This window comes from Aegilops tauschii, chromosome 6 (assembly GCF_002575655.3).
Source record: "Aegilops tauschii subsp. strangulata cultivar AL8/78 chromosome 6, Aet v6.0, whole genome shotgun sequence".
In the NCBI taxonomy this organism is placed as follows: domain Eukaryota; kingdom Viridiplantae; phylum Streptophyta; class Magnoliopsida; order Poales; family Poaceae; genus Aegilops; species Aegilops tauschii.
In genome coordinates this window covers 138,648,402-138,674,411 of record NC_053040.3, presented here as the reverse complement: position 1 = coordinate 138,674,411, position 26,010 = coordinate 138,648,402, and the positions used below count along the sequence as shown (strand labels likewise).

Below are 26,010 nucleotides of genomic sequence, written 5' to 3'. Positions count from 1 at the left end.
CGCACGAAGCCAACGGACGCCAGCACGGAAGGTATCGTCGACATTCTTCGACTTACGTAAGTCTTAACCAAGATCAACTTTAGTTACTCTATTTAATCATCACGCACAGACGGTCAAAACACTCCCATCCATTCGGCTCTGGACCTCGTCTCGCGCTTCCTAACCACAAGATCTTTTTGCATCCATCCCCCAAAATCAAGAATAAAATAAAAATGAGAAGATCTTTTGCTTCCATGATGAAGGAATATTAATAAGAATAATAGTAACCATAAAAAAAAGAATAATAGTATGTATAATCGTGCTTAGAATAAGGCGGGGAAAATTAAACAAACGAACTTTGCTTCACATGTTACATTCTACGTGTAATTCTATCTCAGGCTCGCTTCCTTCCTTCCTTGTTCGGCTCGTCGACGGGAGGGAGATGGGCCCGGGCCGGAGCAGGTGGCTCAGGAGCACTCGGCCCAGCCCTCCTCGGCTGGGGCGGGGACGGCGGCCCGGACAGCGGTGCGCGCCATCCACGACGCCACCGTGACAACCAGCCTCGCCGGCACGTGCGAGCTTGCCTCCAGCCGGCGGAGCAGCGCGGCCTCCGCGCAGCCGGATCCGGCGACCTCCGACCAGAGCGCGGCGGCCATCGCGACGCGGAGCGGGACGCGGGAGGCGGAGACGCCACGGCCCAGCGCCCGGAGCGCGCCCGCGGCCCTCGCTGCCCGCCGGCGGGCTGTCCCCGGCGCGAGCCCCATCCGCTTGGCCCACCCCTCGAGGACCACCTCCGCACGCGCGCGCCGGTGCTTGCACCCTGCCCTCCTCCGCCCCGCCGCCCGCGTCGCCGCGGAGGCGGCCGCGCACGAGTCGGCGGTGGACACGCAGGAGGAGCTGGACGACGACTCCGAGCCCGAGCCCGAGCCCGCGGATCCGGCGTCCCCGTCCGCGGCCGCGTGGACGAGGCGGCGGCGCAGGTGCCTGGAGGCGAGGAAGTTGGCGCCGTGCACCTTGGCGTCGCAGGGCACGCAGAGGAACGCCGAGTCCGCCGCGCAGTGCACCGCCGCGACGCCCCCGCACAGCTCGCACCCCGCGATCGCGCCCGCGCACCTGTCGCCCGCCATTACGAACAACAATTTTCTCTTCTCGATCCGCCGAGCAGCCTCCGCCTGCAGCCTCTAGGCGGGGGATGGATGGATCGCTCGCGGCTATGAAACCAAGCACGCCGGAGCTAGCGTGGCCCGCGCGTTCCGGGAAGAAGGAAGCCGGCGGCGACCGCGAGTCGGAGAGGGGAGACGGGAGACCTGGTCTCTGCGGTCTGCGCCGAGGTCGGGAAACTGCGGCGTGGGGGAGGAGGCGAGATGCGAGAGATGGGTTTGGACGGACTTTGGAGTCGGCAGGCAGGTCGGGTGGAGGATATTTAAAGAGGCCCCCTGCCCTGGGATGGAGACCAGTGGCTCCTAGCGGGGAAGCGTAGTCCAGCTCCTGCTCACCGGGGCCGTGCGATTGATGAATCGGCGGGCCGTGGAGAAAAGAATGTGGAGCGTGCGGTTTTCCATTTGGGAGTGTGTGGACGGCGGGGGTCGGGGTGTTGGGTGGGGCTCGATCTTATTTGTGGCTGACGTTCCTCGCCGTGTTGTACGCCCAGATATTTTGAGCTGCTGCAAGTGGGCAGTATTCTGGTAGTATGGGAGCTAGCTGGCTGCCGGTGCCGTTGCCGCCATAAATGCAACTCAACAGAGCCGCTTGATCTGAGGTGGAGGGTCAGGATTTGATCGATGCTCTACCCACGGATTAGGACGTAGCCAGTCGTCCTGTTCCGTTGGATCATAAAAAATGAAGGGCAGTGGACGAGTCACCCTCCTTCCGGCCTCCTTTTCCCTTCTCCATGCTTCCTCCATTTTCCTTCTCCGTGCAATGTGCCGCTGAGCTTGGATGTGTGATCCATCGGTCAGGGTCGGAGCTCTGGGCATACGCGCAATTGTGGGACTCATGGGGTGTTTTGTGCTAACCTTGTGGAACATAGACATTGTCCTTTGTATCGCAGATCCAATGGCCCTGGTGCCCCGGGAACACCAAATGTGTACTCTTTTACACCCCTGTGATAGCTTACCGAACTTACACTAGTCGGTTAGCACCCGCTGTCATTTTAGCCTCGGTAATCATTGCCGCCACCACCACCACCACCACCACCCCCCTCCCCCCCCTCCTCGTCCATCATTTCTCCTTCTTCCTCCTAGCTCCTTACTCTCCCCTCCCCATCTCGCTCATTGCACCCAACGGACATGAATTAGGGTGTCACACACGTCTGTATGGCGGATTCAAAGTTTCGAGTACAACGTCAACATAGACTTGTGCATCATTAATGAGTTCAGTTTCACCTATTGAAAGAGTCAAATACACTCACACAACAACTACACAAGAGTGGAGCGGGGGAGCTACAAGATTGACAAATTCATCAACTATTAATGGAAATGTTACCTCGGCGAAAGATATAATCCACCGAGACACATGAGACTTCAAACTGTGATTTAGTTTAATTCATGTTGAGTTGAGGTATAACCACACAGTGGCTGCAGTATCTATGGCCCATGATGTATTGTCATACCATATATCATGTAAGTTGGTAAATTTGGGTTAGAATTTTTGAACTCGCCACACCGTTGAGGCCCTACGATGGTAACTCAACTACACTTAAACACTATTCTATTTTCTAATAGTTGATGCTCGTACTTTGCCAATGACATGGCATATACTTCCTTCTTCTCTAGCCTATCAATTCTCACATCCGTTCTTGTCACAACCATACTATCCTAAAAAAGAAATAGCACTTGTAATTGCCACTAGTGATCAAATCCGTCACTCAGGTGTTGTTACCACTGGACACTTGGAGTATTCTAAGGCCTCTTGATTTATGTGAAGAATATAATAGGGCTTTGATAAGCGGCCAAGGTTAAAGGACACATGAAAAATTATAAGTAGCTTCTGGCATAATCAAATGGCTACGAGAGAGACGAAGTGGGCCGTTGGTTTTGGTGGCAGGAACTAGTCGAGCGATCCATGTCCACAAAAACTTAGCCCCACTTGGAGAGTTTATTATTCTCATTCTGGAAGGGGAACTCACAGATTGCTTTTGGTTGCTTCGCTTGCTATGTATCCTCTTTGTGGTTGGATCGGAAATATATTAGAGATGTATGATGAGATGCGATGTTCTCTTCATTTTATTTGAACCATTTGTTAATTTGAATTTGAATAATTTTAATATATATTTGAATTGTGTCTACTTGAATCCTCAAGTTTCAAATTAAATGGTAATATATGTTCAATTGAATGGTATGCAAATTTTGGATGAATCGACACAAGAATTCTTGTTTGGTGAATGAAGTTTTAAGGGATGGGCTAGTTGAGCGAAGGTATAATTACAAAATTGGGAAATTAAGGATGAGAAATAGGATGGATAATCAAAATCTGAGGTATGTGGTAGAGATGCCAGGAGGCTTCTTGATTTGATGTGGAAAATATAATACGGCTTTGATAAACGGCCACGGTTAAACGATCCAAGAAGACATGGAAGCATCTGGAGTGTGTAGTTTGTGGCAGAATCAGCATGAGCCGTTGGTTTTGGTGGCAGGAACTCGTCGAGCGATCTATGTCCACAAAACCTAGTCCCACGCGAAAGTTTAATATTCTCACTCTAGAAGTCTAACTCATACATTGCTTTCTGTTGCTGTGTATCCTCTTTGGGCTGGATCGAAAAAAATATACTAGATATGTATGACGAGACATGATATTCTCTCGCAGCCAACAAAGAGAAAAAGATATGATATTCTCTCTCCTATATGGGGTCATGGGTGATGGAATCTTACTTGAATTATTGCTTGAGAAATGTTATCCGCTCTCAAATCGTTCTTCTCAAGAACAACCATTTCTTCTTTATTTGGTCATGTATGGTTATCTGTCCAGTTCCTCCTTTTTAGTGCTTATCATGCTTCTTCTTAGACATATCTTGACGGATTGGTTTTATCTGGGTGTTGATAATCACTTCCCATTTTAGTGCTGCAGATAGGCTTGATGCACCTAATCCGGCTACCACATGGCCACATGGGGACCAACTTACACAAAAGGGCCCTGTATATATTGCAAAGCAACCTTTTAGTCGAAATTTGAACTTCAAACAAAAACCTCAATTGATTTTCTTTGTAGAGAACCGTTCAGTTCCAGTAGACATGACCGTGTGGCCATGCATAGTTAACTGGTGATCTAGCTTCTTATTTTTTGGCGGGCAAACTGGTGATCTAGCTAGTGACCACGCTCATCTGATGGCATCCACTGATTAATCAACAGGCCCGTCGTTTGAAAGATCTTAGCTAGTGGACGGTAATTAGTTTAGTTTATGCATGCTACGGTTGCGTGCCTTGGCAAGTCTTGCGCCTACTCCACGCCGTGGCCATGCACGCCAGGAAATATCTGGGCGGAAGAGGTGACACCATGCCACGGCCCAGACCAGGCAGTCAGTATACTATACTACTCCGATTAGGCTTTGGATTAATTTTCGTTGTTAAAGATGCACTCGAGTGGACTCGGCGTGTGGTCGGTAACCTCGGGCTAATCTCCGTTGGGCAACTGACAGCCATGCGATTTAAGCGGCACTAGTATATGGCGAGGCGTGTCGTGGCGTGGTCGTAGGGGCTTCGGAGAAGCTTGATTAAAGATGCGAACGAAACGCGTGGTGCGTGGTTCTATTCAGGGCTGTGGTTATGCAAGTGGCTGCAGATCATGCGCAAAAAAGGAAAAAAAAAAGTGGCTGCGGATCAAAAGCTAGCACCGCAGGTCCACGGACAGGATATCTCTCTCTGGAAATGTGTCTGAATGATAACAAAATAAGATTCTTGGAGATGCTGAGGAGCTAGGCAAGTGGAGCCAGCATATGTGAATGCCTGATCAGCAGTTGACTGCTTTCTGCATACACAAAATTAAGAAGAAAAAAAATGCCGGAGACCGGTAAAGGTGTTTTGATAGGGTAGCAGTACAAGATCGATCTATTGCTCTCTGAAGTAGTAGCTTATTACAGATCAAGTACAAGGGAGCGGCGCTTGAATGGGGATGAACACGAAGAACTAGGGTTCAGAAGAGAGTGGGTAGGTAGCCGCCGCCGGTTCGTTGATCCACTGGATGCGTTCCTTTTCCGTTGTCTCCTCCTTAAGTATCCGTCGAGGGCTCAGTTAGCCCATTCTGGCCCGTGGACTCGTGGGTTAGGCCGCCTCGGTCTGGTGGGCCGCTGGGTAGCGCTGTTGCTGGCGTGGTCGCTGCCCTGCGGGCCCGGCGTGTCAGGTGCGCTGACATCCCCTCCTCCTTGAGTCGAGGCTTGCCCCCAAGCCTCTGCATGCGGAAATCTGGCCTGGAGATTACTTCTGTCCTCCCAAGTGGTGCCCAGATGTGAAGAATTGGACCATTGTATCTTTACTTGTTCACGCATGCCGTCCCTCCCTTTGCGCCAGCGAGTCTGGAGGATGGCCACTGGAACTGCCAATTCATCAAAGCAATGCGGAAGCTGAGATTCAACCGTCGTACCTGGGAGGAGTGCTTGTCGAAGAAGTGAGACATGGAACACCGGGTGTACTGTTGCCTCGGGCGGAAGTTGTAGTTTGTAAGCCACGTCATTGATCTTGGTGCCACAGATGATTGAATGTACGGCTGCAATTTGAGGAACACCCTGTCGCCCACTTGGAAAGTTCTGAAAGATCGCTTTTTATCAGCTTGCACTTTCATCAGTTGCCGTGCTCTATTGAGGTGTTGTTGCAAGAGCTCTTGCACAGTGGCACGCTCGTCCAGCCAAGCTTGAAGGGCTGGCACTGAGCAAGTGGTATCAGCTGTAAGTCCCCAATGGCGCGGCTCATATCCAAACATAGCCTTGAATGGTGTCATGCCGACCGCGGAATGGTGGTTGTTGTTATACCAGAACTGTGCTAATGGAATCCAGAAACTCCATCTTCGTGGGCACGCCTGAGTGAAACAACGGAGAAAGGTTTCGACGCATTGGTTCACGCGCTCCGTTTGCCCGTCAGTTTGGGGGTGGTTGGCTGTACTGAGCCGCAGTTCTGTTCCTGCTCCTCTGAAAAGCTCTTGCCAGAAGTGACTAGTGAAAACTGGGTCTCGGTCAGAGACGATTGCGCCCGGTAGGCCATGAATTTTGTAAATCTGGTGCAGATAGAGTTGAGCCACTGATGCCGCTGTGTAAGGGTGAGCCAACGGTAGGAAGTATGCGAACTTTGTCCTTTTGTCCACGATGACCAAAAGACAGTTGAACTTACTGGATCGAGGAAGACCATCAACAAAGTCCATGGATATCATGTCCCATGGCTGTTTGGGAATTGGAAGAGGTAAGAGCAATCCTGGCGACGCTGCGCGGTCCGGCTTGGCCTGCTGGCACACCTGGCAGCAACGCACATATTGTCGTATGTGTGTCTTCATCTTGGGCCATGCAAACAGGCGTCTGACGCGTCGATATGTGACAGGAAAACCTGAGTGGCCACCAACAGGACTATCGTGGAATGCCGAGATGATTCTTTGTTGGATTTGTGTGCTACCTCCGAGCCAAATTCTGTCACGAAAACGGATGACCCCTTGCTGCAGGGAGAAGCGTTTCTTGGGATCTTCCTTGATTGCCAACTGTTCCAGTAGACGCGAAGCTTGCGGGTTGTTGATGTAGCTGGTGAAAGATCGTGGATGTCGCCTAGAGGGGGGTGAATAGGCGCTTTAAAATAATTACGGTTTAGGCTTGAACAAATGCGGAATAAACCTAGCGGTTAATTTGACAAGCACAAAACCTACAACAAGTAGGCTCACCTATGTGCACCAACAACTTATGCTAAGCAAGATAAACAACTAAGTGATAGCAAGATATATGACAAGAAACAATATGGCTATCACAAAGTAAAGTGCATAAGTAAAGGGTTCGGGTAAGAGATAACCAAGACACGCGGAGACGACGATGCTAATCTCCGTTTGGAGCGGTGTGGAGGCACAATGCTCCCCAAGAAGCCACTAGGGCCACCGTAATCTCCTCACGCCCTCGCACAATGTAAGATGCCGTGATTCTACTAAGGGACCCTTGAGGGCGGTCACCGAACCCGTACAAATGGCAACCCTTGGGGGCGGTCACCGAACCCGTACACTTTGGCAACCCTTGGGGGCGGTCACCGGAACCCGTCAAATTGCTCGGGGCGATCTCGACAACCTAATTGAAGACCCCGACGCTTGCCCGGAGCTTTACACCACAATGATTGAGCTTCGAACGCCACCAACCGTCTAGGGCGCCCAAGCACCCAAGAGGAACAAGCTCAAGGGCACCAAGCACCCAAGAGTAATAAGCTTCTCAACTTGTAACTTCCACGTATCACCGTGGAGAACTCAAACCGATGCACCAAATGCAATGGCAAGGGCACACGGAGTGCCCAAGTCCTTCTCTCTCAAATCCCACCGAAGCAACTAATGCTAGGGAGGAAAATGAGATGAAGAACAAGAAGGAGAACACCAAGAACTCCAAGATCTAGATCCAATGGGTTCCCCTCACATAGAGGAGAAAGTGATTGGTGGAAATGTGGATCTAGATCTCCTCTCTCTTTTCCCTCAAAAACTAGCAAGAATCCATGGAGGGATTGAGAGTTAGCAAGCTCGAAGAAGGTCAACATTGGGGGAAGAACACGAGCTAAAAGGATGAGGTTCATTGGGGAAGAAGACCTCCTTATATAGTGGGGGGAACAATCCAACCGTTACCCCCACTTCAGCCCCGCAGAGAGCGGTACTACCGCTTGGCCAGCGGTACTACCGCTCCCCCTCGCGGTACTGCCGCTGGGCCCAGAGCGGTACTACCGCGGTGGCAGGGCGGTACTACCGCAAACGAGCGGTACTACGGCCCCCACTGCCGCGGCTAGTACCGTAAAACCCGACACGAAAACAGACCCCTCGAATCGAGGCGGTGCTAGCACGAGACCGCAGCGGTACTACGGCTGGGGGCTACCAGCGGTACTACCGCTCTGGAGCGGTACTACCGCTTGTAGCACTCAAGCGGTACTACCGCTCCGGCCCGCGGTACTACCGCTAGGAAACCAAAACTGCCAAAACTTCTGCATATGAGCTCCGAATTGAGCAAACTCAAGCTTGTTGGATAGAGGAAGACGAGTAGCATCAAAACAGCGGCTGGTTATAGTAAGAAGAGGCAGGGGAGGTATGCCAACAAATAGAGGAGTGAAACCTCCAACCGAGAAGAACCGGCATAACCTCCAACGTCGAAAACATCATAGAAGATGCGAGTGAACTCCGTTTTCGATGAACTCGAGCTTGTCATCAAGATGACCATAAGCTCCAAAACTCACAAAGAGAAGAACCAAACAAGAACCAATAAAGATGATGCAAGGATGCAATGGTTTGAGCTCTCTACGAATGATACGATCAAGCTACTCATCGAGAGCCCCCCTTGATAGTACGGCAATCGATCCTATAACCCGGTCTCCCAACTACCATCATGAGACCGGTAAAATAGAAAACCTATCAAGGGCAAACCTTTGCCTTGCACATGGTCCACTTGAGCTAGATGATGACGATCTTGACTCCCTCAAGTTGGACCACCTTTCTTGGTTGCGTTGGCTCGATGAAGACTAGTTGATTGCTCCCCCATACTTCACTATGGGTGAGCCACTCTTCCGCACATCTTCACAAGTCCATTGTCACCACAATGGACGACAAGCTTCAAGCATTTGATCTCTTCATGATGCTTCACTTGAACTTGCACACCGCAACCTAACCCCACAAAGAACTCTCATGAAGATCATGGGTTAGTACACAAAGCGTAATTGACAATGCTTACCACACCATGGGATCGCTTGATCCCTCGCGGTACATCTTCTACGCTTTGTGAGTTGATCAAGTTGATTCACTCTTGACTTAGTCTTGATCACCATGAATCTTTTCAACTCTCTTCATTTGGATGATGTCTTGAAGATATGGATGAATGATCACACAATCTTCTTCTTCAAGACATGCTTGCAATAAGCTCAACTCTCACATGACCAATCTTTGGATAATTCCTTCATAACACCTTGGTCACCACATAAACTCCTTGAAACCAACACATGAACTTCAAGAAATGCCTATGGACAAATCCTTCAAATATAACTCAAGGCAACCATTAGTCCATAGAGATTGTCATCAATTACCAAAACCAAACATGGGGGCACCGCATGTTCTTTCAGCTGGTGACCACGTCCTCGAGCCACGCTGGGCACCCAAAAAGTTGAGCGCAACCATAGGCACCCAAAAAGATGCAGCGATCCCAAACATGCTAAAGTACCGTTCGCAAAGAGTTTTCCAGAGATTGGGGTTTTCGCCCGAAAATTGAGGGAAAATGATGGACGGGTGCACCTGACCCAGTCCGGTGAGCATCTGACTAGCATGGGTAAAGGGAGACGGAGGAACTGGAGAGATCGAAAACGTTGTCTGACCTTTGGCCGGGGGCGGGGGCGGCGTCACCAGGGACGCCGCCGGGTGCCCCCGTTGAAGATGGAACGCGCTGTGGCCATCGGGCCCGTGTAGGTCGGTCGCTGCGCCTGCCGCGGTGCCGAGGTGGTCGCCGGGCTGCAGCAGCGTGGAAGAGCGCGGCTGCTGCTCTTCCTGATCCTTCCGCGGTGATGGCGGCGCCGCCTGTAGGGCAGCCACCGCGTCGCTCAGATCCGCGATGCGCCGCTCGAGATCGGGGCGCCAGCTGAGCAGATCGTCAATCTTCGTCGCCGTGGACTGTTGTGCCTTGGTGAGGCCATCGATGGTGGCCTCGATCTTGGTCTCGAAGCGTGTGAGGAAGGCGGATACGCTCGGATCCATGGCTTCACGTGCTTGCCGAAGACCACGCGTCTCGATGAGATGCGCCAGGGCGGAGCGGGGAGAGGTGGTGGTTGGTGTCTCTGATACCAGATGATAGGGTAGCAGTACAAGATCGATCTATTGCTCTCTGAAGTAGTAAGTACAAGGGAGCGGCGCTCGAATGGGGATGAACACGAAGAACTAGGGTTCGGAAGAGAGTGGGTAGGTAGCCGCCGCCGGTTCGTTGATCCACTGGATGCGTTCTTCTTCCGCTATCTCCTCCTTAAGTATCCGTCTAGGGCTCAGTTAGCCCATTCTGGCCCGTGGACTCGTGGGTTAGGCCGCCTCGGTCTGGTGGGCCGCGGGGCAGCGCTGTTGCTGGCGTGGTCGCTGCCCTGCAGGCCCGGCTTGTCAGGTGCGCTGACATGTTTGTTTCCCGGATGTGTACAGCCATACATCCTTCGCTCGCTGCATACTCTTCGTTGCATGGACCAGCGGCATCGCACGGCCAGGCTTGTGCCGGCCGTTGCGCGCTGTGAGCTAGCCACCGGACGCGTGGACGGCCTCAGAGCCGCCTCCACCGTACGTAGTACGTGCCGCGCGTTCACGGTCACCACGTGCATGCGTACCGCGTACACAGTAGACTGGACGGACGATCGGTACACGCGCGCGCTCTCCGGACCGCCCAACCCGGCAACTCGCCCACGCCAAGCAAAGGAAACCCCCGGGCCGGCAGCCAACCGTTCCGACGCGATCACCGCGCCAACCGCGCGCGCATCGGCCGCATCGCGTCGCGTCCTCCTGCGTTCCTGTGGCCGCGGTGCGTCACCCAGGAGGTACGGGAAGCCCACGCGGGCGGCGTTGACAACATGTGGTGATCCGCGACCCGGACGCCCCGGTCGATCGGCCCGCCTGGGGAAATATCTCGGGATGGGCCGCGCGTGGGCGGTGGAAATGGCCGCGCTGCCCTCGGCGCCTGCGGCCGCGCGCGCGAGGAGAGGGGGCAGGAAGGTGACTCGGGAGATCGAGCCGGCTCGCCACTCGCCGGCCACGAAGAAGCGGGGAGGAAAATGAGTGACGGCGACGGCGGCGGGGGGCCAAGTGGGGCGGGCGACGCGGACGGCTCCTCGTCCGGCCACGGCCAGCGCGAGCGCCCGCCGCGGGCTCGCGACACGTACCGTCGCTGCGATCTCTCGTGTAGTGTGTGTGCGTTGTGGCGGGCGGACGTGTGGACCGCCGCGTCGTCGGTGACGACTGGCCAGTCCCGGCCAGTCACCGGTGTACGTGCTGCAAGGGACTCTACAGTAGGGGCGGGTCACTGTTGCGTCCCGACTGTCAGGGCCGGTGGGCTCGGGAACGTGTGGTGGTGCGCGTGTGTGCACGTGAACCACCGGATGGATAGCTCCACGTGGTGATGTGGAGCTGCTCTCAAGCTTCGTTCTAGAGTACTACGTAGTACTATTTTCTTTCTCATCATGCCGCTCGCCCAGATGAACAAATCAAGATTACATTCATTAGAGGGCCATGGACGCATCAAAGATTTCCATCACCACAGTAAAGACGTCGATCACACTAGCAAATTGCCGATCGACCCGGAAGACTGGCCACAAGAAACCGGGCAGAAACGACACGCGCAGGTTCGCTCCTCCATCCCTCCGATCCACCTAAAATCCAATGCATCCGGTCACCCCAAGAGTGACGAAATTTCGGCAAGGAAACGCATGCGGCATGCGGGCGAAAGCCGAGAAAACCCGGTGCCGCACTTGTGCAACTGGCCGGGTTCGTTCGTGGACGGTGGATCACACAAGCTCACAGGCAGCACCTCTTCGAACTTTCGATGCGTGACTCCTCCCCGTTCCCCGTATCGGCAAACCCACTGCAGTGGTCAGTTACGACGCCATTATTATCACGGGGCTAGTCGGCGCCGACGAGGCGATTCGACTTGATCCATAGCGGAAGCCGAAAGCTGTTCCTGCCCACGAGGTCGATCGACCACGATCCCGCCGGGATCCCCACCGGGCGAGAGCCCCTGCGAAACCACGACACGATACGCGCAGATCGGCAGAATCAAGATCCCACTAGGCATTCAGCGTGACCCAAGTGTTCTGGTGAATATGCAAAGGCGTATGTGAGGGTGAACCGCGAGGTGACACATGCGGATCCGCCTGCTTTGCTCCCGTAGCTGTAGCTGATTCCGAGGAATGAAAAGAAAAGCCAGAGAGCAATGTGAATATGTATATGTATGCGATCGACCAAAAGCTGCCGCGGCGCAACTTGCGGCTTGCCACCGCCACCCACATGGCGGCAGGGCAAACGAAACTACGAGCAGTATCTAAAACCAGGTGCTGAGCTCTGTGCCTGCCCGCCAGGAAAACCAGCATCCTCCTCCTCGTGGTCGAAGAGACGGCGCTGGTCACTGTCGTCCTTGGCGTGCTTTGAAATCAAATCGCTGATCTTATGGGGCTGCTGCAGGCTTGATCAGGATTTTGCTCAGAACTGCAGACCATAATGTTAGTCAACTAGACGTTATCATTCTTTCTTTGGCTTATTATCTCTCTCGATACAGGCTTTAGCCACGGACGTGAATTTTTGGCACATGCAGCCACGTGCTACCGAAATCATGAGCGTCAGTCGAAGCGTTGTGATTGCTATTTATTATAGTGCATACGCAATACATGAAACATTAATTACCAGCCTTCGTGAATACGCCGTGGTATACGCCACACCAGTGGCCCAGGCGGAAGCGTTAAGTAACGTGGTTGATGTAGTCGAACGTCTTCGTGATCCAACCGATCAAGTACTGAACACACGGCACCTCCGTGATCTGCACACGTTCAGCTCGGTGACGTCCCTCGAACTCTAGATCCAGCTGAAGCCAAGGGGAGTTCCGTCAGCACGACGGCGTGGTGACGGTGATGATTAAGTTACCGGCGCAGGGCTTCGCCTAAGCACTGGAACGATATGATCGATGTGGAAATCTGTGGAGGGAGGCACCGCACACGGCTAAGAATCAACTTGTGTGTTTATGGGGTGCCCCCCTCCCCCGTATATAAAGGAGGGGAGGAGGAGGAGGGCTGTAACACCCCGGTGTAATGATGCTACAGTAACCCCTGGGGTTAAGTTAATCATTTTGCTAAGCAAGTGTTTGATCATCATTTTTTTCTCTCTCTTTTTCTGATTCCAGTTGAATTCAATTTCAAATTATGAGTGAAATTCAAAATGCTCAAACATGAAAACTAAAATGTTCATCATGTTGAAAGTATTCTTCCGATAATATTGGTGGTGAACCAACATTTTTGCAAAGTGCCTAAATGGCCTAAAATAGCTATAACAGAAAGTTGTTAAAAGAAAAAGCAAAAGTTCAAAAAAAAGAGCACAGGCCACTGTGCATTGGGCCAAGTGCACAGTGCCTGGCCCGAGCCTCGGCCCATTCCAGCTGGTCCGGCCCAGCCCCTCCCCGGGTCGCCTTCTCCCCCTGTTCCCCCGACCGGGGTCGCAACAGGGCCGAGCCCCGCCGGACCGCCTCGACGGCGACTCCCCGGAGAGGATAAGGTCGACCCCTCCCCTCGACGCCTCGACCTCCTCCCTACCTACCTCCTCTCACCTGTCTCGCCTCCCAGGCCCACCCCGCTCTCCCCCCTCTCTGTCTCGGCCACTCACCTCACCCGAGCGCTGTCGACGCCATGGTCGCGCCATAGCCACGACCACCTTCTTCCCCGCACCGCGCCTCCCTGTCCATACTCTCCGTCGGCGTCGTCTACGCCGCCTACGCCAAGCGCCTGGAGCCGGGGAGCAACGGAGTGCCCGCATCGCCGTCTTCTTCCTCCTTGGCCCGGCAGACTCCGTCGGCGATTCGCTCCGGCGAGCTCTCCCCCAAGCCCGCTTTGCTCACCTGCAGGTCACGGTGAGCCCCTGCCTTCTTCCCCCCCGCCCTTCTCGTCGACGACCGTACCTCGTAGTCGCCATCCCCGCTGTGGCCGAGCCCTCCGCCACGGACGCTCGTCGTCGGCCACCTCCCGGTGACCAAATGGCCACGTGCAGTAGTCCATCGCTGTCGCACGCGCATGTAGAGGTCCCTTGGCCGTTTAGTTTGTCCGCAAACGAGCTGCCGTTGCTGACCCGCATCGAGCCGAGTTCCGGCCGCCGCTATCGTCGACGCTGCGCCCTGCTCCGGTCAACTCCAGCCCCCGCGACCACCGCCGTTGGATGCGCGAGATCGACCACAGACGAACGACTCCAGCCGCGCCCGATTTGAGCCACCGTAGCGCAAATCCGGCGGCCTCCCGTGCGCGCCGCTGTGCGTTTTGGTCGCCAGCGCGACTTCCACCGCCGTGCTGACGTGGGCGCCTCTGGGCCCCATCCCGGTGTCGCTGCCACTGGGCCCCACGGCCCTGTTGACCCAGCCAACGGTTGGCTTGGCATTGCCCAGTTACTGCCAGTGGGCCCCGCATGGGCCCTGTTGACTGGTCAGCTGGTCAGTTGACCGCTGATGCAGTGATGACGCCATGCTGACGTCACTTTCCTTTTTTCTGAATTATTTTAAATTATATTAATATTAGAAATCTTTTCAAACTTTGAAAATTAATATAAAATAATCCGTAAGTCAGATGAAAATGTTTTCTATATGAAAGTTGCTCAGAAAAATCCAACAAATTCGAATACGCTGTCCATTCATCAGTCAGATGCCTCTAACTATCTGAACATGGAACATTCCCCCTCCGGTCACCTGTCTGACACAGGCCCGGAACCGGGAAAACATTCCCGGTTGAATTCCCCCTTCACCTATAACGTCTAGGACCGTGTTAGAACACGTCTAGTTATTCCTGTTGTCCTGTTATGCACTTGCTTGCTATGTATTTACTGTTTCTCCCTCTCTTCTCTTCAGTAGACCCCGTGGCGGCTGCCGATGCCGCTGTGATCGACTACGTCACCGACGACCCTTCCTTCTTGACTGAGCAACCAGGCAAGCCCCCCCTTTGATCATCCCGATATCGCCCATTCCATTCTCTCATGCTTGCATTAGATTTTGCTACTGTAATTGATTGCTCCTATTCTGATGCATAGTCTCTTTTGTAACCTGTTCATTGTTACCTACATGCTTATCCTAAACTGCTTAGTATAGGTTGGTTAGTGATCCACCAGTGACCCCCACCTTGTCCTTGTTGCCCCTGCTTCATCATCGAAGACCCGATCAACGGGATCGAAGACCAGGCCCCGACACCGCACATCACTTCCCCTTAGTTGCTCGACACTACTGGGTTACTATCGAGTGCCGAGGGTGAGGCCTCATCAGCACTTCTGATGTTAACCCGCTAGTGTAGTTATTCGGTCGTGGTCATCGAGGGTGATTCCGCCTTAACCACTTCCGATACGACTCTGTCGTGCAACCCCTCAAGTGTGAACCTCGAGGGTGGTCCCTCTTACGTTCACCTTGATGATTACATTGAGTGGAATTCACGGGGGGTGATTCCTCGGGTTTTCCCCTTGATGTTTGGACACACGGTTACTATGGTTACTATGACTTTACACTGAACCATGTTACTAAAGACGGGTCGACCCTGAGGGGTAGCCGCGCGAGCATAATTGCGAGTGATGTGGAGTCGGGTTGACCTGGAAGGTGCCCGCGAGATAATTACGAGGCATGGCCGGGCATTCCTAGCCCTTGCCGCAAGTCCTCGAGATGGGGCGACGGGGTCACATCTTTCGTGAGTCTCTGCCTGTTACCGCGCGTTCCTAATCCACTACGATTTGGATATTTGATCCGAGGGGCCTCTGGCCTGATAGCACTAACCATCACGTGGGCATAGTATGGGCGTTCTGCGTCGTATGCATCAGCCGAAGCTTAATAGACGTGATGCGACTGAGCGGCGCGCGCCGGGTTGGACTGGTAAGCTCCCGCCTTTTTTAAGGAGGTAGCTAGGTCTGCTCACCGGCCGCCCACACAACGTGCAGGAGTTCCCGGGGCGATGGCCCATGACCCCTGGGGGCATAGGTTTAGTCCGGCGTGCTTGACCTCTCTATTAAGCCTAGGTCGGGCTGCGGCGTATTGTTTGGCCGAGGCCGGGCATGACCCAGGAAAGTGTGTCCGGCCGGAGTTAATCGAGCGTGGTGGGTAAGTTGGTGCACCCCTGCAGGGAAGAAAACATCTATCGATAGCCTGTCCTACGGTAACGGACACTTGGAGTTGTATCCCGATCGATACAACTAGAACTGGATACTTGTGATGAGTATTGGATTGTGATGATAACTGGATAGTATGGCTCTGGGATTGCTTTCTCGCAGGGAGTCGAGAAAGGATCTCTGGCCGAGGTTGATAACACTACTACTAATATAGTTATGCTACTCTACTCCCTCCTGTTGCTGCAAGATGGTGGTTTCCAGAAGATGCTAGTCTTCGATAGGACTAGGCCTTCTCTCTATTCTGGCATTTCTGCAGCCCAGTCCACATATACAACCTTCCTTTGATAATGTTGCATATGTAGTGTAGATCCTTGCTTACGAGTACTTTGGATGAGTACTCACGGTTGCTTTGCTCCCCCTTTGCCCCTTTCTTCTTCTTTTCGGCTGATGCAACCAGATGTCGGAGCCCAGGAGCCAGATGCCACCACCGATGCCTACTACTACATGGAGACCGACGATGATCATGAGTAGTTAGGAGGCTCCCAGGTAGGAGGCCGTGCCTCTTCGATCGTGTTGCTTTTGTGCTAGCCTTCTTAAGGCATCCCTGTTCAACTTATGTCTGTTCTCAGATATTGTTGCTTCCGCTGACTTTTGTGTATTCGAGCTTATGTTTTCGAGCCCTCGAGGCCCATGGCTTGTAATATAAAGCTTGTATTATTTTATTTGTGTCTAGAGTTGTGTTGTGATATCTTCCCGTGAGTCCTTGATCTTGATCGTACACATTTGCGTGTATGATTAGTGTACGATTGAATCGAGGGCGTCACAAGTTGGTATCAGAGCCGACTGCCTGCAGGTAGCCCCCTTTCGAACTCCTTGGCCGAAGTTGAGTCTAGTCACTAAAAAACTTTTACTAACATTGGCTGTGTGGCTTACGGGCCCACGTCGCCATTGGGTGGTATTAGGATCTTTTACTCCTCATCTATACTCTGGGACTCTGATCTTTCTTCCATTCGGGTTAAACGAATTTACTAACTCTAATATTAGGATCCCGTGACCACATTCACCCCAAAGTTGGATAAGCCATAGCTATTCCTTAGAATAGTATTTTGAGTAGTGCACACACTGTCGTGTTGACTACTAAGTGGTATCCATCGTACCTCTTTCTTTATGCATGTTTCATCATGAATGATCCTTGTCTTTGCAAATGCTCAATGCTGAACTACCCCCCTGTTACTTGTTAGCAGGATGGTTAGACCCGCTGGTCGTGGCCGTGGTGCCAACGATCCACCACCGCCCGAATTCTTTGCCGGAATGATGCAACAATTTGAGCTGAACCGCTAGTTCATGGAAGGAATGATGGCTCAGTTTCCTCGTCCGAATATGAATCAACAGCCAACCCCAGTAACTCTGCAGGACTTCATGCGCCTCAACCCAACTATCTACCGCAACTCAACTCAACCCCTTGATGCTGATGACTGGCTCCGCGACATCATGTATGAAATGGAGTTTGCTAGTGTTGCCCCTGCCAGCTATGTCACCTTCGCATCCTTCTTCCTCAAGGGTCCTGCTGCTCAATGGTGGGACAGCCACAGTTGTACCCTACCTGCTGGAACAGTCATCACTTGGCTGGATTTCCAAGCTGCCTTTCGTGCCCGCTTCATTCCTCAGGGAATCATGGACAGGAAGAAGCGAGATTTCCGTAACCTCACCCAAGGCAACAAGTCTGTAGATGCTTATCAACGGGAATTTCTGGACTTGTCACGTTATGCTAAAGAAGACATTGCAACTGATGCTCGTAAGCAAGAGAAGTTTCGTGATGAACTTCACCCTGATATCAAGCTAGCACTGCTCGTTCATGACTTTGCCGACTTCGCCACATTGGTGAACAAGGCCATTCATGTTGAGATTGGTCTTCAGGAACACCAGGGATCCCTCAGGCGCAGCCGTGATGCTGGCTCATCTTCGGGCCCGTCAGCGCAGAAGCGTCGGATATGGATCCCCCACAGCATGTATCGTCCAACTGCACCTGCACCAAGACAGTCTTATGCTGCACCTCGTCTTCCCCCTCCACCGCAGAGACAGCCTCTTCGAACTGTACCACCTCGAGCCCCTGCTCCCGATCCCAATGATGGTCTGTGCTTCAGATGTGGCCGCCCAAGCCACCTTGCTAAAGAGTGCAATCAGAAAAAGAGCCAGCTGGCTCTGCCTTCAACTGGTCGTAGCAATCAGCCCCATAACAACAATCCCAGACCTTATGGTCGTGGTCAGGCTAATCATGTTGATCTGAATGAAGCTCAAGACCAGCCTGCCACTGTGATGGGTACTCTTCTCGTTAATTCAGTACCGGCTTCTGTTTTATTTGATTCAGGAGCATCGCATTTATTCATGTCAGAAAATTTTGCATACGCACACGACATTCGATGCGAGCCCATGAACACTCCGATAGTGGTACGCACCCCTGCGGGTCAGTGTCGAACTACCATGATTGGTCGCGACGTCCCCGTTGAAATTGAAGGGTTGGAATTCCTTGTTTCTCCTATTATTCTGGAGTCTTCCAATATTGACCTCATTCTGGGAATGGAATGGTTGAAAGCGCATACTACCTCTATCGTTTGCGCCACCAAGGCCGTTCACCTCCTACATCCTTCCGATGAGATAGTAACCTACCATGCTCAGCTTGTTCAAAACGCTGAAGCACGACTTTATGCTTTGAATGCGTTGAACGCCGCACCTCTTGAGGGAATTGAAAAGATTCCAGTCGTTCACGACTTCCAAGACGTATTTCCAGAAGAACTTCCAGGAATACCCCCTGCCCGGGCTGTCGAGTTCGTCATCGACTTGAAACCAGGCACCGTTCCTATTGCCAAACGACCCTACAAGATGCCACCTCATGAACTCCTTGAACTTAAGGAGGAAATCGACAAATCTCTTCACAAGGGTTTCATTAGTCCAAGTTCCTCTGCTTGGGGAGCACCTTCTCTCTTCGTCAAGAAGAAGGACGAAATGAACCGTTTGGTCCAAGACTACCGTCCTATCAACCAAGCTACAATTCAGAACAAATATCCCCTTCCTCGGATCAACGATCTGTATGATCAACTGGCTGGTTCATCGATTTTCTCTAAACTCGACTTGAGGTTGGGTTACTACCAGATCCGTGTTCGTGAAGAGGATATTCCAAAGACCGCATTCGTCACTCGCTATGGTTCTTACGAGTACACCGTCATGTCTTTTGGCTTGACCAATGCTCCAGCTACATTCTCTCGTTTGATGAACTATATATTCATGGATTACCTCGACAAGTTCGTCGTAGTCTATCTGGATGATATCCTGGTATATTCGAAGAACAAAGAAGAACATGCTGAACATCTTCGACTTGTTCTAGAGAAGCTTCGAGAGCATCAACTTTATGCCAAGTATTCCAAGTGTGAATTCTGGTTACCCGAAGTCACCTACCTTGGTCATGTCATCTCCAAGGATGGTATTGCCGTCAACCCAGAGCGCGTTCAGGCTATTCTTGACTGGACCCCTCCGAAGACTGTCAAGCAAGTCAGAAGCTTTCTCGGACTTGCCAATTATTGCCGCCGTTTCATCGAGAACTTCTCCAAGACTGCCAAGCCACTGACCAATCTGCTTCACAAGGGCCTTAAGTTCGATTGGACAGACAAATGTCAGGAAAGTTTCCAGGCACTCAAGGACAAGCTGACTTCTGCCCCAGTGCTTGCTCCCCCTGATTCTCGCAAAGACTTCGTCATCTATTGCGACGCTTCACGACAAGGATTAGGCTGTGTCCTAATGCAAGAGTGCAGAGTGATTGCTTATGCCTCCCGTCAAGTGCGTGCTCACGAAGAGAACTACCCAGTTCATGATCTCGAGCTTGCTGCGGTTATCTTTGCACTGAAGCTATGGCGACAATACCTTCTCGGTAATCGTTGCGAGATCTTCACCGATCATCAGAGTCTGAAGTACCCGTTTACTCAGCCAGATCTGAACCTTCGTCAGCAGCGATGGATGGAAGCTATTGCTGACTACAACTGCAGTATATCTTATACCCCTGGCAAGGCTAATGTAATGGCCGATGCCCTGAGTCGTAAGTCTTATTGCAACAATCACATGGTCTTCAAAGCTCAACCCCGCCTTTATGAAGAGCTATGCAAGCTAAACCTTCAACTAGTTCCACAGGGTTCTCTGAATAACCTTGTCTTGGAACCAACTCTTCTAAAAGCAATCAAGTCTGCTCAAGCCAAAGATGCACATGTTGATCTGATGAAAAAGGATCTTGCATTAGAGAAATCCAGAGATTTCTCACTTGGTGAAGATGGAACCTTATACTTCAGAGATCGCATTGTAGTACCCCGGTTCGAGCTTATGACAGAGAAGGTGATGAAAGAAGCGCATGACACCCCTCTCTCTATTCATCCGGGAAGTACCAAGATGTATCTAGACATCCGTCAGAAGTACTGGTGGTCTAATATGAAGCAAGACATTGCTCGATATATTGAAGAATGTGACGTTTGTTGTCGCGTCAAAGCAGAACATCAGAAACCGGCTGGACTTCTACAACCGCTTCTGATTTCTGAATGGAAGTGGGATAAGATTCAGATGGACTTCGTCACTGGCCTTCCGAAGTCTCAGAAAGGTAACGATGCTAGCTTTGTCGTCATCGACCAATTCTCGAAGGTTGCTCACTTTCTGCCAGTCAAGGAGACAATCACTGCTAGTCAATTAGCAAACTTGTATATCTCCAGAATTGTGTCACTCCACGGCATTCCGAAGGAGATCAGTTCAGATCGCGACAGTATTCACTTCAAAGTTCTGGGATAGTTTCCAAGAGGCAATGGGAACTCATATTACCTGGAGCACTGCTTATCATCCCCAATCCCAAGGCCAAGTCGAGCGAGTCAATCAAATTCTTGAAGACATGCTTCGTGCTTGTGTTATTTGTTTCGGCAAGAAGTGGGAAGAATCTCTCCCTTATGCGGAGTTCTCTTATAACAACAGCTATCAAGCCAGCTTGAAGATGGCACCCTTCGAAGTGCTTTATGGATGCAAGTGCCGAACCCCTCTGAATTGGTCAGAAACTGGGGAACGGACGCTCATTGATCCAGACATTATTCAACAAGCTGAAGAGCAGGTTCGCATTGTCCGGGATAATCTCAAGGCGGCCCAGTCCCGCCAGAAGAGCAATTATGATCGTAAACACTGGGGTTCAACTTATCAACCTGGTGAACAAGCTTATTTGCGTGTCACTCCTTTGAGAGGCACTCATCGGTTCGGAGTCAAGGGCAAGCTAGCTCCGCGCTACATTGGTCCTTTCCGCATTCTGGCCCGTCGTGGACTGGTGGCTTATCAACTGGAGTTGCCACCTCAGTTCTCTCACGTTCATGACGTCTTCCACGTATCGCAACTTCGTCGATGCTTCAAGGATCCGGAACGTGAAGTGGATCCGGAGCTGATTGAAGTGCAAGATGATCTCACATACAAAGAGCATCCGATCTGCATTCTTGAAGAAGCTAAACGTCGAACACGCCAGAAGGTTACCAGGTTCCTCAAGGTGCAATGGTCAAATCATTCTAAAGATGAAGCCACTTGGGAACGCGAGGATAACCTCCGTGCTGAATACCCCGATCTGTTCCCTTCTACCTCTTAATTCTCGGGACGAGAATTTCTTTTAGAGGAGGAGAGTTGTAACACCCCGGTGTAATGATGCTACAGTAACCCCTGGGGTTAAGTTAATCATTTTGCTAAACAAGTGTTTGATCATCATTTTCTCCTCTTTCTTTTTCTGATTCCAGTTGAATTCAATTTCAAATTATGAGTGAAATTCAAAATGCTCAAACATGAAAACTAAAATGTTCATCATGTTGAAAGTATTCTTCCGATAATATTGGTGGTGAACCAACATTTTTGCAAAGTGCCTAAATGGCCTAAAATAGCTATAACAGAAAGTTGTTAAAAGAAAAAGCAAAAGTTAAAAAAAAGAGAAAGAGCACAGGCCACTGTGCATTGGGCCAAGTGCACAGTGCCTGGCCCGAGCCTCGGCCCATTCCAGCTGGTCTGGCCCAGCCCCTCCCCGGGTCGCCTTCTCCCCCTGTTCCCCCGACCGGGGTCGCAACAGGGGCGAGCCCCGCCAGACCGCCTCGACGGCGACTCCCCGGAGAGGATAAGGTCGACCCCTCCGCTCGACGCATCGACCTCCTCCCCACCTACCTCCACTCACCTGTCTCGCCTCCCAGGCCCACCCCGCTCTCCCCCCTCTCTGTCTCGGCCACTCACCTCACCCGAGCGCCGTCGACGCCATGGTCGCGCCATAGCCACGGCCACCTTCTTCCCCGCACTGCGCCTTCCTGTCCATACTCTCCGTCGGCGTCGTCTACGCCGCCTACGCCAAGCGCCTGGAGCCGGGCAGCAATGGAGCGCCCGCATCGCCGTCTTCTTCCTCCTTGGCCCGGCAGACTCCGTCGGCGATTCGCTCCGGCGAGCTCTCCCCCAAGCCCGCTTTGCTCACCTGCAGGTCACGGTGAGCCCCTGCCTTCTTCCCCCCCGCCCTTCTCGTCGACGACCGTACCTCATAGTCGCCATCCCCACTGTGGCCGAGCCCTCCGCCGCGGACGCTCGTCGCCGGCCACCTCCCGGTGACCAAATGGCCACGCGCAGTAGTCCATCGCCGTCGCACGCGCATGTAGAGGTCCCTTGGCCGTTTAGTTTGTCCCCAAACGAGCTGCCGTTGCTGACCCGCATCGAGCCGAGTTCCGGCCACCGCTATCGTCGACGCTGCGCCCTGCTCCGGTGAACTCCAGCCCCCGCGACCACCGCCGTTGGATGCGCGAGATCGACCGCAGACGAACGAGTCCAGCCGCGTCCGATTTGAGCCACCGTAGCAAATCCGGCGGCCTCCCGTGCGTGCCGCCGTGCGTTTTGGTCGCCAGCGCGACTTCCACTGCCGTGCTGACGTGGGTGCCTCTTGGCCCCATCCCGGTGTTGCTGCCACTGGGCCCCACGGCCCTGTTGATCCAGCCAACGGTTGGCTTGGCATTGCCTAGTTACTGCCAGTGGGCCCCGCATGGGCCCTGTTGACTGGTCAGCTGGTCAGTTGACCACTGATGCATTGATGACGCCATGCTGACGTCACTTTCCTTTTCTTTTTTTCTGAATTAATTTAAATGATATTAATATTAGAAATCTTTTAAAACTTTGAAAATTAATATAAAATAATCCATAAGTCAGATGAAAATGTTTTCTATATGAAAGTTGCTCAGAAAAATCCAACGAATCCGAATACGCGGTCCATTCATCAGTCAGATGCCTCTAACTATCTGAACATGGAACATTCCCCCTCCGGTCATCTGTCTGACACAGGTCCGGAACCGGGAAAACATTCCCGGTTGAATTCCCCCTTCACCTATAACGTCTAGGACCATGTTAGAACACGTCTAGCTATGCCTGTTGTCCTGTTATGCACTTGCTTGCTATGTATTTACTGTTTCTCCCTCTCTTCTCTTCAGTAGACCCCGTGGCGGCTGCCGATGCCGCTGTGATTGACTACGTCACCGACGACCCCTCCTTCTTGTCTGAGCAACCAGGCAAGCCCCCCCTTTGATCATCCCGATATCGCCCATTCCATTCTCTCATGCTTGCATTAGATTTTGCTACTGTAATTGATTGCTCCTATTCTGATGCATAGCCTCTTTTGTAACCTGTTCATTGTTACCTACATGCTTATCCTAAACTGCTTAGTATAGGTTGGTTAGTGATCCACCAGTGACCCCCACCTTGTCCTTGTTGCCCCTGCTTCATCATCGAAGACCCGATCAACGGGATCGAAGACCAGGCCCCGGCACCGCACATCACTTCCCCTTAGTTGCTCGACACTACTGGGTTACTATCGAGTGCCGAGGGTGAGGCCTCATCAGCACTTCTGATGTTAACCCGCTAGTGTAGTTATTCGGTCGTGGTCATCGAGGGTGATTCCGCCTTAACCACTTCCGATACGACTCTATCGTGCAACCCCTCAAGTGTGAACCTCGAGGGTGGTCCCTCTTACGTTCACCTTGATGATTACATCGAGTGGAATTCACCGGGGGTGATTCCTCGGGTTTTCCCCTTGATGTTTGGACACACGGTTACTATGGTTACTATGACTTTACACTGAACCATGTTACTAAAGACGGGTCGACCCTGAGGGGTAGCCGCGCGAGCATAATTGCGAGTGATGTGGAGTCGGGTTGACCTGGAAGGTGCCCGCGAGATAATTACGAGGCATGGCCAGGAATTCCTAGCCCTTGCCGCAAGTACTCGAGACGGGACGACGGGGTCACATCTTTCGTGAGTCTCTGCTTGTTACCGCGCGTTCCTAATCCACTACGATTTGGATATTTGATCCGAGGGGCCTCTGGCCTGATAGCACTAACCAGCACATGGGCATAGTATGGGCATTCTGCGTCGTATGCATCAGCCGAAGCTTAATAGACGTCATGCGACTGAGCGGCGCGCGCCGGGTTGGACTGGTAAGCTCCCGCCTTTTTTAAGGAGGTAGCTAGGTCTGCTCACCGGCCGCCTACACAACGTGCAGGAGTTCCCGGGGCGATGGCCCATGACCCCTGGGGGCATAGGTTTAGTCCGGCGTGCTTGACCTCTCTATTAAGCCTAGGTCGGGTTGCGGCGAATTGTTTGGCCGAGGCCGGGCATGACCCAGGAAAGTGTGTCCGGCCGGAGTTAATCGAGCGTGGTGGGTAAGTTGGTGCACCCATGCAGGGAAGAAAACATCTATCGATAGCCTGTCCTGCGGTAACGGACACTTGGAGTTGTATCCCGATCGATACAACTAGAACTGGATACTTGTGATGAGTATTGGATTGTGATGATAACTGGATAGTATGGCTCTGGGATTGCTTTCTCGCAGGGAGTCGAGAAAGGATCTCTGGCCGAGGTTGATAACACTACTACTACTATAGTTATGCTACTCTACTCCCTCCTGTTGCTGCAAGATGGTGGTTTCCAGAAGATGCTAGTCTTCGATAGGACTAGGCCTTCTCTCTATTCTGGCATTTCTGCAGCCCAGTCCACATATACAACCTTCCTTTGATAATGTTGCATATGTAGTGTAGATCCTTGCTTACGAGTACTTTGGATGAGTACTCACGGTTGCTTTGCTCCCCCTTTGCCCCTTTCTTCTTCTTTTCGGCTGATGCAACCAGATGTCGGAGCCTAGGAGCCAGATGCCACCGCCGATGCCTACTACTATGTGGAGACCGACGACGATCAGGAGTAGTTAGGATGCTCCCAGGCAGGAGGCCGTGCCTCTTCGATCGTGTTGCTTTTGTGCTAGCCTTCTTAAGGCATCCCTGTTCAACTTATGTCTGTTCTCAGATATTGTTGCTTCCGCTGACTTTTGTGTATTCGAGCCCTCGAGGCCCATGGATTGTAATATAAAGCTTGTATTATTTTAGTTGTGTCTAGAGTTGTGTTGTGATATCTTCCCGTGAGTCCTTGATCTTGATCATACACATTTGTGTGTATGATTAGTGTACGATTGAATCGAGGGCGTCACAAGGGCCGGCCTCAAGGGGCGCGCCCTAAGGGGGGATTCCTACTCCCAGTAGGAGTAGGTTTCCCCCTTTCCTAGTTGGAGTAGGAGAAGAAGGAAGAGGAAGAGGGAGAGAAGGAAAGGGGGGCCGGCCCCCCCAAACCCTACCCCAATTCGGATTGGGCCTAGGGGGGCGCGCGCTGTTGGAAATATGCCCTAGAGGCAATAATAAAATGGTTATTATTATATTTCCTTGTTCATGATAATTGTCTATTGTTCATGCTATAATTGTGTTATCCGGAAATCGTAATACATGTGTGAATACATAGACCACAACATGTCCCTAGTGAGCCTCTAGTTGACTAGCTCGTTGATCAACAGATAGTCATGGTTTCCTGACTATGGACATTGGATGTCATTGATAACGGGATCACATCATTAGGAGAATGATGTGATGGACAAGACCCAATCCTAAGCATAGCACAAGATCGTGTAGTTCGTTTGCTAGAGCTTTTCCAAATGTCAAGTAT

The 26,010-nt window shown here is 52.1% G+C and overlaps 1 protein-coding gene across 1 annotated transcript; it reads right to left on the bottom strand.

Moving 5' to 3' along the window:
• Positions 1-202: 202 nt before the first annotated feature.
• On the bottom strand, positions 203-1,503 carry LOC109767410 (uncharacterized). The gene has a single exon (XM_020326164.4). The coding sequence runs from the start codon at positions 1,104-1,106 to the stop codon at positions 447-449; it is 660 nt and encodes a 219-aa protein (XP_020181753.1). The 5' UTR covers positions 1,107-1,503; the 3' UTR covers positions 203-446.
• Between the last annotated feature and the right edge of the window lie 24,507 nt (positions 1,504-26,010).